This window comes from Grammomys surdaster, unplaced genomic scaffold, assembly GCF_004785775.1.
Source record: "Grammomys surdaster isolate TR1022 unplaced genomic scaffold, NIH_TR_1.0 344, whole genome shotgun sequence".
Lineage (NCBI taxonomy): Eukaryota > Metazoa > Chordata > Mammalia > Rodentia > Muridae > Grammomys > Grammomys surdaster.
Genome location: NW_021604763.1, coordinates 1026022 through 1039341, shown reverse-complemented (window position 1 = coordinate 1039341; position 13320 = coordinate 1026022). Strand labels below are relative to the sequence as shown.

Here is a 13320-nt window from a genome sequence, read left to right as displayed (position 1 = left end):
GGGCGGATGTCCCACCCTCAGGCTGACCCGGGCTGCTGTGGCCCGGCTGCAGAAATGATGGCGGGTTTGACCGATGTGCAGCGGCTACAGTCCCGAGTGGAGGAGCTGGAGCGCTGGGTGTACGGGCCAAGCGGGACTCGAGGTTCTAGGAAGGTGAGAGATTCGGTCTATTGACCCGTTTCTGGGCCAGGGCAGAACAGGAGCGGTCCACTGGCCCGCCCTAGGGCCTGATGCTACCACTTCTGTCATGTCGTCCCCAGCCCAGGCTTTGAAATAACAAAGATCTAGAACTTCCTGGTACAAATTGGACCCTCGAGGTCCGTTCCCAAGGGGATTGGGATGGAAGATGGATACTTAAGCCTTTTTGAGACGGATTCGGTGACAACTTTCACGAAAACTCCACCCTTGCGCTCACAGGTGTACTAAGGAGACCAGACGCATTTAAAAACAGATTAATGGAAGTTTCAGTAAGAGCTGAAGCCCGCAGCGGAGTGTCGTTCTAGAGCCCTGCAAAATTAATTGCTAAATGAATTGAGCGGGGAAAGGAGCCCTAGAGGAGGCAGAACACAGGTGGATAAAGGATCCAGGGGGTGAACGGAGAGGTCTGAGCAGGCCCAGATAAGGAAGGTTAGTAATTGAGCCCTAGGTGTGTTCAGATGTGGGTGAACATCGTGTCTGAATTTTGAAAGACACTTTAGGTGCCCTAAAATCCCTTTATACGAAATGAAAACCATTTACCGGAGCACTTCCGGTAGTGTTAAGAATGTTCTGGAACTAAGGACGTCAAAGGTAATGATGTGTGTGTGTACTTTTTGTAAAAGTGTCACCAGCACATTCTGTTCCAATTTACCAACCAACTTTTCAAAACACTCTTCCCCCTTTGGCATCTATTTGTGTGCCTTCCCTCGCATATTAGTTCCTTAAACATTAGCATTCACCTTTTACAAAAGCCCTGAGTGAAGGCATTCATTTCCTCAGCCTCCCCCTCTAGCTGACTCTTGACTGTTGGAATATTGTACTAAGTCCTAGGCAGGCTCATTCACTGCCATGATTTCAGGTACTCATTTCAAGTCCTATGTCTCCAGTGTGTATCTCTGTTCCAGACTTTCTGATCCCGACTGATCTTTGCCTGCTGGTCTCTTCCACCGGGATATCCCACAGACGGCTCAAGCTCAAACCCTTAACTCTTAACTATATTCTGCCTCTGCCTGTAAACTGATTTTCTATGATAGGGATTGTACTGTCTTTGGGATCCTAGAGAGTGTTTCGTCTCCCATACTAGACTTGATATGGAGGGTGTGGGGCTAGAGGTAGGTAGCCAATCTGTTCTCCAGCCTTGAGCTAAGAAAGATCTGGGTGAAGGTATTTGCGTATTTCATGCCCAAATATAGGGGTTAGGAAACAGGAAATATATAGAATGTAAGGGTGCCCCATTAAAGCCTAAATCAGTTCATTACCTCCGTAAGCAGACAAATACTTACACCCCCGTCCTGCAAAGGAGAACATGATTCATTCCCTCTCACATTAATGGGTACCTAAAGTTGAGACTGTTTCTGTTGTAAGAGAAGGGAGACCTTCAAAGACTTGAAAGTCTTGAGAGACATAAGGATTCTTCTTCCAGGTCTTTCTTTTTCTCTCTCTCTTTTCTTCCTTCTTTCCTTCCTTCCTTCCTTTTTTAGACACAGTCTTTATTAAATAGCCTTAGCTGTCCTGGAACTTGTCATGTAAACCAGGATGGCCTCAAAATCACACAGAGATCTCCCTGCATCTGCCTCCAGAGTACTGGGATTAAAGGCGTGCACCACATCCAAGCTCTTCTAAGTCTTAAGCCGAGTGGTATACCTTGGAATTAACCCTCTGCTTCCTTTCAGGTGGCTGATGGTCTGGTCAAGGTGCAGGTGGCTTTAGGGAACATTGCCAGTAAGAGGGAGAGGGTGAAGATTCTCTACAAAAAGAGTAAGTACTTCCGTTAGGTGTCTGGTTGCAGTGCCTCCCTTGTCTGTACCCCTTGAAGCCCATCTCCACCCGTCAGCCAGTATGTCAGTAGGATAGCCCCTTGAGGATTGAAGGCATATTACTGCTGATGTGGTAAATTGGGTGTGCTTTCTTGCAGCTAAATCCTAAGTCTATGCCCATTGTCCAGAGTAAGGGGCTGAAACTTTTTCTTCAAAGCTTCCCTTGGTGGATAGGGTATCCCCTTGAGGGATAGGGTATGACATTTCTCTAGGAAAGCCTGAGAAATGAATTAATCACTTAGAGCCCCAGTGTTGGTTTAGCTAAACATTTTAAATTATAAAAGCTAGTAACTAATTAGAAATTAGACAAAACCTTAGCTTGTCATATGGCATTGAATAGGTAGATACCTTCCACGTTGGTGAGAATAGGCTAGTGGGAATGCTGGAGGTGGGGCAGGGCCGAGTGGTGGCAGCACTTGGGTTTTAGGCCCCAAAACATGAGGTCAACCAGCAGATGATAGCTGAATAATCTGAGGAGTAGAGTAGGGACCAGTGGATGCTGCTGCACTGGCACTGTGTGGTCGTGATTCAAGCATCTCCCCAAGGATTAATACTCCCCAAATGTCATTTAACATTCATTTATTTAGCGTGTGTGCACGTATGTGTTAGAGGACAGCCTGTGAGACTCAGTTCTCCTTATATCATGTAGGTCCCAGGTCATCAGACTTGTGAGCAATTACCTTTACCTGTTCAGCCATTTTGCCAGACTTCAAACTTCCTTTATAAAATAAGGTTCCATTTCTAAGTCTTTTTTTTTTTCCTCTCTTGCGTTTTTTGGCAGTTGAAGACCTGATCAAATACCTGGATCCTGAGTACATTGATCGCATTGCCATACCTGAGGCCTCCAAGTTGCAGTTCATCTTAGCAGGTAATGCTAGACCTCGGTGCACAAGCACTGAGGATATCAGGGGTGGAGGAATCAGGCACAGTGATGGCTCCCCTCCACTTTTGTGATATACATATAGCCTGTCAACTACCTTCTTGTTCTGGCCTGGCTCTGGACTGAGGCACAAGGTGGGTTTTGTAGTCAGCACTGGGTGAAGTAGTATATACCTCTGGGTCAGCTGCACACCATAGTGCCAGGCGTATAGACACTCTTCAGTGTTCTGTCCATGGCCCCTCCCTGGAAGGGGCAGGCACAAAGAGCATTACCATCCAGGAGAAGGGAGAATACTAGCATGAGAGTCATTCTGTGTTTTTCATGGTCCATATCTTTTCTTTTTGTACATTAAGTCACAGTACATTCATTGGGAACCGGCTTTAGCCACTCAGGCTCTCCTCTCCTGTTCTCATGACTGAGCTCCCCTGGGTGGGGCAGCGTTCAGCTCACACAGGGGCCTTTCTCTGGCTTCTTTCTGGATCCTTTCCCTTCACTCATTTCAGGAAGCTGTCTCAGCTCTTAGAGTACAACACATGCCGGTCACATGTTGATGCTCTTTGCAAGAACTTTGCCCTTAACTGTCCATGACAATGCCTATAGTATGTGGAGAGCCACTGTGGCTCTCCCTGTTTTGCCCTAACATAGGGTATTCCTTTTTGAACTGTACCTATTCTCCTGATGTCTACAATGTCACCCTTACAGACTCACATATATGTGGCCAAAGGGACAACTTGTCAGTGGGTGCTGGAAACTGAACAGGGGCCTCTAGAAGAACAGGATGCTCTTTCCCGCCAGCCGAGCCGTCTCTCCAGCCCCTGTGCTTGCTTTCTATAGAGAACATACAGCAGGTTCCTTTCTTCTTCCCCTTTGCATTTGCCATTGTGGCAAATTATGAAGATGGTGGCTCTCACCGAAAGCTCAGCATCTTTCTCTTCTGGGAGAGATCACTGGGACTCCAGCATTCTAGGCAGAGATTCTAGTCAGTCTGACATTCTGCAGGCAGAGTTTTCTGACCTCTGGCGTCTATTCATTCATCCAGTAGAAACCAAGCTAGGCACAGTGGCCATGTGTCTAGAGTCCTAAGAACTTGGGAGACTGAGGAAGAGGATTACAAGCTCAAGGTTAACCTCGGTCAATATAACATGCTCCCATCTCAAAAAAGGATAAGAAAAAAAAATTAAAGTGAAACAGGAAATATTTATTGATCATATACTGTGAACCTGGCTTTATTCTGGGCACAAGGCATACAGTGGTGAACCAGAAAGTCTTTGTCCTTATGAACACAAGTACATGTACTTGTCCCTGCTTTAGGAACCTGAGCTTGTCACTTACTTGAGAGAATGATGACTGTGTGACACTGAGGACTGGGGAGGAGGGGCAGCTCCTGCTGAGAGGAGCTGTCAGAGTTCCCAAAAGTCTCCTAGCTCCATGGCCATAGCTCAGACACCAAGTTCAAGGACTCTTCCGGCCTCCCCGTCCCTTCCTGTGCTCTGCCTCAGGAAGCAGGCATCCACTTACACAAAGACAGTCGTATACTCAAATTATCCGTTCCTTTTCTGCATGTCACATCTTCGTGGGCATTTCCATCATATCTTGGCCTACTCAGGAGCCCCAGTGTCTTCTCCTTCCTAGGATAAGATCTCAACACTTTAGCCTTTCAGTCTCCTGGGCCTGCCCTCCCCGACAGCTCAGTGAATTCTGACTGGCAAGTGTCCCTTCCTCTCTATTTGTTTGCACACTACAGCCTTGTCCCTGAACACCTTCCGCTCTGTAGATTTTAATACACTGGAACCCCTTGTATATGGAGAACCTAGATCCTGCTTCTGTCTACACTGGCCTTTCCCACTCTGTGTCAGCTCCCCTGTCATTTGTAATTACCTGTGCCTCTGAGAGCCAGTGAGTAGAACCCACCTGATACAGTCTGCCTCATGTCTCCTCTCAGATTGTTCCTGGGGCCCTTGATTAGGGAAGCCAAGTCTGAAGTACTCTGTCTCCTGTGAACCAGGAACACTTGCTGAGCTATTGACAAGCGTGGAAAAGGAGGCTATGGAGTTAAAATGTGAGGGCAGGGGTCTGTAGAGACAGAGATGCTCCTTAGGCTCAGGATGAGTCAGACAGAAGCATCCGGGGAGGTGGGGCGGAGTGGGAATGCATACCTAGGGAAGGGGCCCAGCCTTCCACCTGCCGGTACACAGCTCCACACACAGGTGTAGCTATGTCCATGGTTGTGTCCCTGCTGTCATCTTGTCTTTGTGCTTCAGAGGAACAGTTCATCCTCTCCCAGGTGGCACTCTTGGAACAGGTGAACGCCTTGGTGCCCATACTGGACAGCGCTTCTATCAAAGGTACCCCTGCGGGGCTGCATTTCACTCTCGTGCTGGGGGAGGGGGTGGATGGGGCCAAGGCTTCCCTGTACTAATGCTGGATCTCTTCCTTATAGTTCTACCCTATGGGAACCCACTACCTGAATGGTTACAGTTCCCAAGTAAGAGCCTAGATCCAGGACCTCAGGCAGTTTGTCCTAAGACACAAGCATATGCCCCAGCAGTCCCAACCCCAGATATTCCTATTGCTTTCTCCCTGCCCTCCACGTCTCTCAGGGTGCTTCAGAGCCCACATCTTACTGTCAGAACTCCTGCCAGGCGTGTGATGTTTTCCTGCTGCACTGCTAAGAGTCCCTGGGCCTGGGCCTTGACAAGCAGGCAGTGACTTTAATTGAATCCAGATATCCATCTTGTCTGTCTCTAGGTATTTCTCTCAGCTCCCGTCCCTCCCCTGATCAGCTACCCGCTTGAGTATCTGACAGCCTAAAGCTGCGGGCAAGGCTGCCAGTGTGGGGGAATCCAAGGGGCCAGTGTGTAGGACCTGGGATTCATTTCCAGCCCACCCAAGCTCCCTATCCATTAGGCTAGTAAGCTAGCCCTGCTGGGCTGACAGTAAAGGGGCAGGGCCTGTAATAAGTATAGTCTCTTTACTTGGCTCTCCTCATAGCAAGCAATACTGAGGACCTTAAGGTTCTGTCTTCTGGGCACCTGTTCTACCCACCCCCACCCTCAGCCCCACCCCCACCTCTTAGGTCTTGGAGTAAAGCTGGGGCAGGCAGGGAGCACCCCCTCCCCCTTCCAGCTACAGCAGTCGATGAAGCCCAGCGTTTGTTTAGCTTCTCCACTCAATACTCTAATCCTGTGGAAGACCTAATAGACTATTGAGCAGTCCCGGGGGAGGGCACAAACATCATCAGGCGGTGTGCGCTGTGTTTTACAGCTGTTCCTGAGCATGCTGCCCGCCTGCAGCGCTTGGCGCAGATCCACATCCAACAGCAGGTATGGAAAGACTAGAAGAGAAGGTAGACATGATAGGGCATCCTGTCAGCTCTGTCCCTTCCCCCACCGTCCACTGTCACCCACACCAAGACTCCTAGACCTTTGTGCTATCCATAGAGGTTTATCCTCTATTTCCAAATGCCCTCAGGGAGGGGAAGGACTTGCCTAGAGCCACATGCAGGTCTCCTGCCTTCCAGAATGGTTTTTCTGAGACACTAGAAGGTTGAAGTTGAAAGGTAGGCAGTCATGCCTGGGGATCTGTTTTTTGACTTCAGGTGAAATATCTTTTCTCAAGTTCAAAGACTTTAGAAGGAGAGACTGAGGTGCTGGAGAGATGGCTCAGCCCTTAGGGTATGGGTTCAGTCCCCAACACCCACATGGCCTCTAACAACCTTCCCCTACAACTCTAATTCCAGAGGATCTGATGCCTTCTTCTGGCATCTTTGAGGACTGCATATACATGGTGCGCCCACAAACAGGCAAAATACCTATACACAGAAAATAAAAATAATAAAGCCTTAAAAAACATAGGGACAGAAGAGGAGGGGGTGTTAATGTGTGGAAGCAGCCCCTCCTGTCAGTCTTTGGTCGTCTGTTTCGGGAACGGGCCTAGGATGGAGAGCACCTGTTTCGTAGTTTGCTCCTTTTACTCTAGGTTATTCAAGCGCCATCTCTTCTGGGTTTGGAGGGAATGATGAGGCAGGAAGTTGAGTGGGACGTGGGCCTTTACTCAACTGCTCAGCTATACTTTGGCTTACAGGACCAGTGTGTGGAGATCACTGAGGAGTCCAAGGCTCTCCTGGAGGAGTATAACAAGACTGTATCTTTTGTGCTTCGTGCTCCTTAGTGGGTATTCTCCTCCCCCTCCTGCAGTCTCATCCCAGCCTCGGCCCCGCCCTCACCCCTCTGGGCACATGCAGTCTCTGCTTCTTCCATCACACTTCTGTTGTCACCTTGACTTCTCTCCAGACAATGCTGCTCTCCAAGCAGTTTGTGCAGTGGGATGAACTACTCAGCCAGCTAGAGGCTGCCAAGCAAGTGAAGCCAGCAGAAGAATGACAGCCGCTCCCCATGTCCCCAGCAGGGGAAGACAGGCAGGCTCCAGGGCCTCACACCAGCCTGTCTTTATAAAGCGGAGACAGCAAGTCTCTGAATTCAAATACTACCTGTCTGTGTTCAACTGGGGGCTCTGAGGTCAGAGGTCAGGTTTACCTTAGAGTCATGATTTGTACTCCGTCAATGTATTTATTCCAGTGACAGTAAACTGCAGATACCACAAAAGGAGTGTGTTGGCTTGCTGATGCAGGGTGGGCTTGGGTGAGGATCTGGGTGGTGAAGGGGAGAGCTCTCCACCCTATGAGGTGGGACCAGGAGCTATACCCCTGATCTGGTTTGCTGAGAAATGTCAGCGGGTGAATTATCTTTTCTCAAGTTCAAAGACTTTAGAAAGAGAGACTGAGGTGCTGGAGAGATGGCTCAGCCCTTAGGGTATGGGTTCAGTCCCCAACACCCACATGGCCACTAACAACCTTCCCCTACAACTCTAATTCCAGAGGATCTGATGCCTTCTTCTGGCATCTTTGAGTATTGCACATCATTTGACTGGTACAGCGGGACATTGTATATTTATTTATCCCATACTTGCCAATTACCCTCTAAATATCATATCCTGTGGTAAATAAGGAGGGCACAGGTAGGTACTCCTAATCTCTACACAAAGTTTGAGGAAAACCAGGTAGGCCCACATGTCAGAGGTCATGGAGGAACAGGCAGGGACGTTCAGAGCCAAGGCAGCACAGCCTTGTGTCTACATAATACCAGTAGTCAGAGAGGAAGGCCAAGAGGTTTGGATATAGGAAATTTTAGGGCCTTGGGGAGGGAAGGAAGATCAGGGTATCTAGATGAGAAAGATAGAAACCAGTTGAGCTCCATAAAGTGTATGCTGCCCTCTTGTGGTCTGAGGGCCTGCCTTAGCTCCTTCAACTACCTGCACAGCAGCCAACCTGTAGAGTTGCTGTCATCCAAACTGCAGCATGTCCAAACTGATCTGAACTAGCAGTCATCCTAGACTATTCTACCCAAATAGTTGCCCGTTCTTCCCCAAAACTTCATACGAGTTTTTATCAAGTTTTCTACCACCTCTTCTCAATTCTTCTTGGTGGTTAACATATCATTAGACAAATATTGGAGGGCCTATTTTACTCTGGATACTGGTCTAGGCTCTGTGATGTTGAGTACAGCGCCTTCCCAGGGTCACCAGTATCTGTTGTCCTCACTACCGGATCCACCCAGCTTATACGCCCGCCAACCCTCTATGGCCAATGAGTTATGCACAAGCTATGGCTTAGGCCCTACTGCAAACCGCCGGGGCTGTCCAGTGTCCTAGGATGAGAATAAAGCTCAGAATTCCGTAACTAAGAGTCTCGCCTGCTTGTATGCTCCAGGGGCTTCGCCTTCGCTGTTGCGGTGTGTCAACAGGTGACGCATGCCATACATCTTTTAAAGGCACAAATCTACAGTCTTCAGGCGCAGGGCTCCTCTGATAGCTGCTCCTCTCCCGGGTGGGCCCTCTGAAGGTACCGGGCTGCTCCGGGATCGTCGCGCCGATCCTCGAGGCAAGCCAGTTGCCAGCATCCACTCCGCTGAGCCGAACCGCACCCCAGGTTTCCCTCAAGCCCCGCCCCCTGCGTGCGCGGCCCCGCGGCTCCGCGCGCTCTCGTTCTGCGCGCCATCTTGGCTACTCCGTGAGGGTCGAGCGTCTGCTGGCGACCGTGGTAAGAGCCAAATCCCAGGGCATAGGGACTCAGAGCTGGGGAAAGGGGATGCCGGCTGCCTGGGATAGCGGCCCAGGATCGGGGAGCCCGCCAACCGCTCACGAGTAATCCCAGCAGCCCTCCGTGGAGTCCTCACTCGCCGGTTCCCGAGTGCCCCGGTTCAAGCCAGCCTACTCTGTTAATCTGCGGATGAGGGCAACTCTGCCCCCCACCCACCGTAGGCGGGGTCGAGTCTTTCTTTGGGGAGTACATTGTGAGGACTTGTGGCTGTGCCCCAGGAAGTCTGGGGCCAAGCGTCTCTGGAAGCACTAAGTGAGGGAGCCTTGTCCCAGTCCTTGAAGCCTAGTGAGGAGAGCCCGCCTGTTCCTAGCGAGTTGTGGGCGAGGGGTCTGGGACCTAGCCCCTGTGCTTTAAGAAGATAAAGCAGTCTTTCCGCCAGAGAGCCTGGTTTGGGGGAATTTGGTTTTGTCAGTGTTAGAGACTCGTGGATAAATTTAGAAAAGGATCTAAGGGATAGATAATTCTTGGCCTCGGCCTTGAGACGCTGGGATGAGGGCGCAAACCCACTTCCGTGGTGAGGAACAGGAGGGAGTGATGGAGGATGGACCTGGTCATGTTTCTGCCACTCATCTGACTTTTCCCCCCGCAGTACATATCCAGAGAGATTCACCAAAGCCGCGAGAGCAGAATGGAACACTACCGGAGGGCTGGCTCTGTAGAGCTCCCAGCCTCCTCACCAATGCCCCAGCTACCTCCGGACACTCTGGAAATGCGAGTCCGAGATGGAAGCAAAATCCGAAACCTGCTCGGGCTGGCACTGGGTCGGTTGGAAGGGGGAAGCACACGGCACGTGGTGTTCTCAGGCTCTGGCCGGGCTGCTGGAAAGGCTGTCAGCTGTGCAGAGATTGTCAAACGGCGGGTTCCAGGCCTACACCAGCTCACCAAGCTTCGATTCCTGCAAACTGAGGACAGCTGGGTCCCAACTTCTCCGGACACAGGTCTAGACCCCCTCACAGTCCGACGCCATGTGCCTGCAGTGTGGGTACTGCTTAGTCGGGACCCCTTGGACCCCAGTGAATGTGGCTACCAACCCCCAGGTGCACCTCCTGGCCTGGGCTCCATACCTAGTTCCAGCTGTGGTCCCAGACCCCGAAGGAGGGCTCGGGACACCCGGTCCTGAAGATCTGGGCCTGACTGTACTCTAGACCTGAATATCTGTGCCTTCTCTAAGAAGCGCTTGTGATTGCTCAACATGCCAGTGAGGATTAAGTCTACAGAAGAACGTCCCCTCCCCTCTGGAAAGTGGGATGGGACTGTTACAGAGACTGGTGTGGGTCAGTGCTGAGTTAAAGGCTGCTTGAGAAGGGCTTATTCTGTCTCTACAGTATGTCTCACATGCCTTCTCTGACGTCCGACCAGGGAAGGGAAATAAAGGTTGTACCCGTTTGTTTGGCCTGATGTGTAAGTGGGATGCTTGGCTTTATCCCAGGAGCTCCTGGGCTGGAAGCAGGAAGGATACGGTTAGGTTGGCACTAGATGGTGAGTCTGGTATCAATAAAAGTTCCAGCAGTAACCTGGATGGCTTTTTGCCACCTGCTTTAAGCTGGGCTGGGTCTTGGCCAGCTCAGGCATGTCTCCCATCTGTGGCATATGTTTTATTTAGTATAGTGGGATCGTGAACTCAGGCTTGGCAGCTCAGGGTTTAATCCTGGTTCTAGTCCCAAGTTACTGCTCTGTGGTTTTCGATGAAGGTTACTTCTCTGGGTCTTATCACTCTCATCCATAAAGGGGGGAGTAGGGTGCTTACCTCATTAGACTTATAAAACTTATAAAGATGAACACATCTGACCCTCAGGTACCACCTGAGCACCTGGTGCTATACACTTGTTAAAAGGAAGCTCAGGTTTGCTAATGTGCTGTTTTCTTTTTTTTTTTAAGATACTTATTTATTATTATATATGAATACACTGTAGCTGTCTTCAGACACACCAGAAGAGGGCATCAGATCTCATTACAGATGGTTGTGAGCCACCATGTGGTTGCTGGGATTCGAACTCAGAACCGCTGGAAGTGCAGTCAGTGCTCTTAACCACTGAGCCATCTCTCCAGCCCCGCTGTTTTCTTGAGAGTAGACCTCAGTCCCACATGTCTCTTGAGACGGCATTCTTGCCCTTTCCCCATTGCTGTTTTTTTAATGCCTCCCTTTGGCCTTTGGTTCAGATTTACCACAGGCATCTGAAGAAACAATGATTGTATTGGCAAGTCAGATGGCTCCATGCAGGAGAGTGGGATTGGAAGCAGCCATAGTCTCAAGAATTGATCAACTCTACTTGCTGTGAATCGAGGTTTTCTCCAGTGTGTCTAGTAATCTGGATGTCCAATTATAAGCAAATAAAATTGGGGCTTTTGCAGATTCGGACTATAGCAGGACTATAGAAAATGTTTTCATTTTCATGTGTTCATATTTTTTCTTTTATTTCCAGAATAATTTACAGAATTATTCTGTAAATTATTGATACTTTTTGTTTGTTTGTTTGTTGTTTGTTTGAGACAGGGTTTCTCTGTATAGCCCTGGCTGTCCCAGAACTCACTCTGTAGACCAGGCTGGTCTTATACTCAGAAATCCGCCTGCCTCTGCCTCCCAAGTGCTGGGACTAAAGGCGTGCGCCACCACTACCTAGCTAATTATTGACACGTTTTGATCTTGCATCCCATCCTGATCAGTGCTTTGGTTAAAGCAATCGCATGTAATAAAGATAGTAACTTAACACCGGGCAGGTGATTCAGTAGGACATCTTTATGAGCTTCAGAAACCAGGAAGGGACTCCCAGTTGGGTTGCCTAGTTAAAAATCATCTGAGATGTCCAAAACGATTAGAGAGGGGATGTGAAGAGAAACACCTGTGCTCAGAATCCCCTGGGAGGACAGGTTCTAGGGTACTCTCCCTAACCTGCGGTCCCTAGGAAGTCTGCCTGGCTCTGACATCTCCAGAAGGAACACCTGGGAGAGAACCAGAGATGAAGCCTTGGAGGGAAACTGCTCGAGGTTGGGAGAGAACCTCAGAGTAGGGACCTTTCAAAGAGTAGGAGCGGTCGGCAGGGGAGTTGGCACAGCAGTTAGAAGCACTTGTTCTGGGGCCAGAAAGGTGGCTCAGCAGTTAAGAGCTCTGGGTGCTTTTCCAGAGGACCCAGGTTCAATTCCTAGCAACCACATGGTGGCTCACAACCGTCTTTAACTATAGTCCCATTCGATCTGATACCCTCTTCTGGTGCCCAGATATATAAGCAGACAAAACATCCATATACATACACAAGAAAAAAGCACTTGTTCAATTCCTAGGACTACATGGCAGCTTACTCCAGTCCTAGGGCATCTGATACCCTCTTCCAACCTTGTCAGGCACCAGGCATATGTGTAGCAAAACACTAACTTTTTTTTTTAAGAAGGAGCATGGGTGGGTGAGATGGCTCAGAGGATAAACACTTGGCACCAAGCTTAACCTGAGTTCAATCCCAGAACCCACACAGAAAAAGAAAACGGACCTCCATTCACATTCACACATTGACAGACAACAATAAAATTTCTTTAAGTAGGAACAAAGATGACTTCCTGTAACAGGAGGAAAAGAGTTGCAAGCAAGGATGCAGACCGTGTGGGAATGCAGGTGGGACCTGAGAATCCAGAAGTCTTCTCCACAGAGCAGGAAGAAACAGGGGGTGGGGCCGGGATGCCTGAGACAGTTGTTGCAGCTGAGAGAGATGACCAGATCTGACACGGCAAAGACATAAGCCCAGTGTAGGCTGATGACTGTGAACTTCGCATGTCTTTAGCAGAATGTGGGCTCCAGGAGTCTCCACTCAGACTGAGACAGGAACAAGCGAAGACGGAATAGTACCTCGAGAACAGGGCGTGGCACCCACACTACGTTAGAAGGAAAGTTAAAAGAGCACAGGGTTCTGTGACCTGGAGTCCTCACAAGCAACCTGGGTGGGTGACGCAGAACGCCTCAGCGATAGGAACTTCATGGGGGCTGTTAGAACAAAGTGCCACAGACTGAGTAGCTTACAACAGCAGATGGTTCCAGAGGCCAGCCATTCAAAAGGTGGCTTTCTATTTTATTATGTTTATTTATTTAGTGGGTGTGTGGGCATGCATGTGCCACAGCTCAAGACAGAGGTCAGAGGACAACTCGCAAGAGTCCGTTCTCTCCTTTTATCAAGTGGGACCTGGAGATCAAACTTAGGCATCAAACTTGCCAGCAAGTGCTTTTACCACAGCCCTGCCCCCTTTTGACATGCATTCTTTTACCCTCTAAATATAATCGGCTT

The 13320-nt window shown here is 49.5% G+C and overlaps 2 protein-coding genes across 2 annotated transcripts; both read left to right on the top strand.

Annotated features, from left to right (window-relative positions):
- Positions 1-2: 2 nt before the first annotated feature.
- Positions 3-7499, top strand: Dctn3 (dynactin subunit 3). The gene is made up of 7 exons (XM_028779013.1): positions 3-153; positions 1872-1956; positions 2797-2883; positions 5157-5240; positions 6160-6218; positions 6979-7038; positions 7188-7499. The coding sequence occupies exons 1-7, from the start codon at positions 7-9 to the stop codon at positions 7275-7277; spliced, it is 612 nt and encodes a 203-aa protein (XP_028634846.1). The 5' UTR covers positions 3-6; the 3' UTR covers positions 7278-7499.
- On the top strand, positions 6265-10450 carry Rpp25l (ribonuclease P/MRP subunit p25 like). The gene is made up of 3 exons (XM_028779015.1): positions 6265-6541; positions 7679-8992; positions 9642-10450. The coding sequence occupies exon 3, from the start codon at positions 9681-9683 to the stop codon at positions 10170-10172; it is 492 nt and encodes a 163-aa protein (XP_028634848.1). The 5' UTR covers positions 6265-6541; positions 7679-8992; positions 9642-9680; the 3' UTR covers positions 10173-10450.
- The last annotated feature ends 2870 nt before the right edge of the window (positions 10451-13320 follow it).

Coding starts and splice junctions, on each gene's coding strand:
- Dctn3 (XM_028779013.1), top strand. CDS start 7: ATGTCCCACCCTCAGGCTGACCCGGGCTGCTGTGGCCCGGCTGCAGAA. Junction 5,241..6,159: donor GGACAGCGCTTCTATCAAAG/GTACCCCTGCGG, acceptor TGTGTTTTACAG/CTGTTCCTGAGCATGCTGCC. Junction 7,039..7,187: donor TGGAGGAGTATAACAAGACT/GTATCTTTTGTG, acceptor ACTTCTCTCCAG/ACAATGCTGCTCTCCAAGCA.
- Rpp25l (XM_028779015.1), top strand. CDS start 9,681: ATGGAACACTACCGGAGGGCTGGCTCTGTAGAGCTCCCAGCCTCCTCA.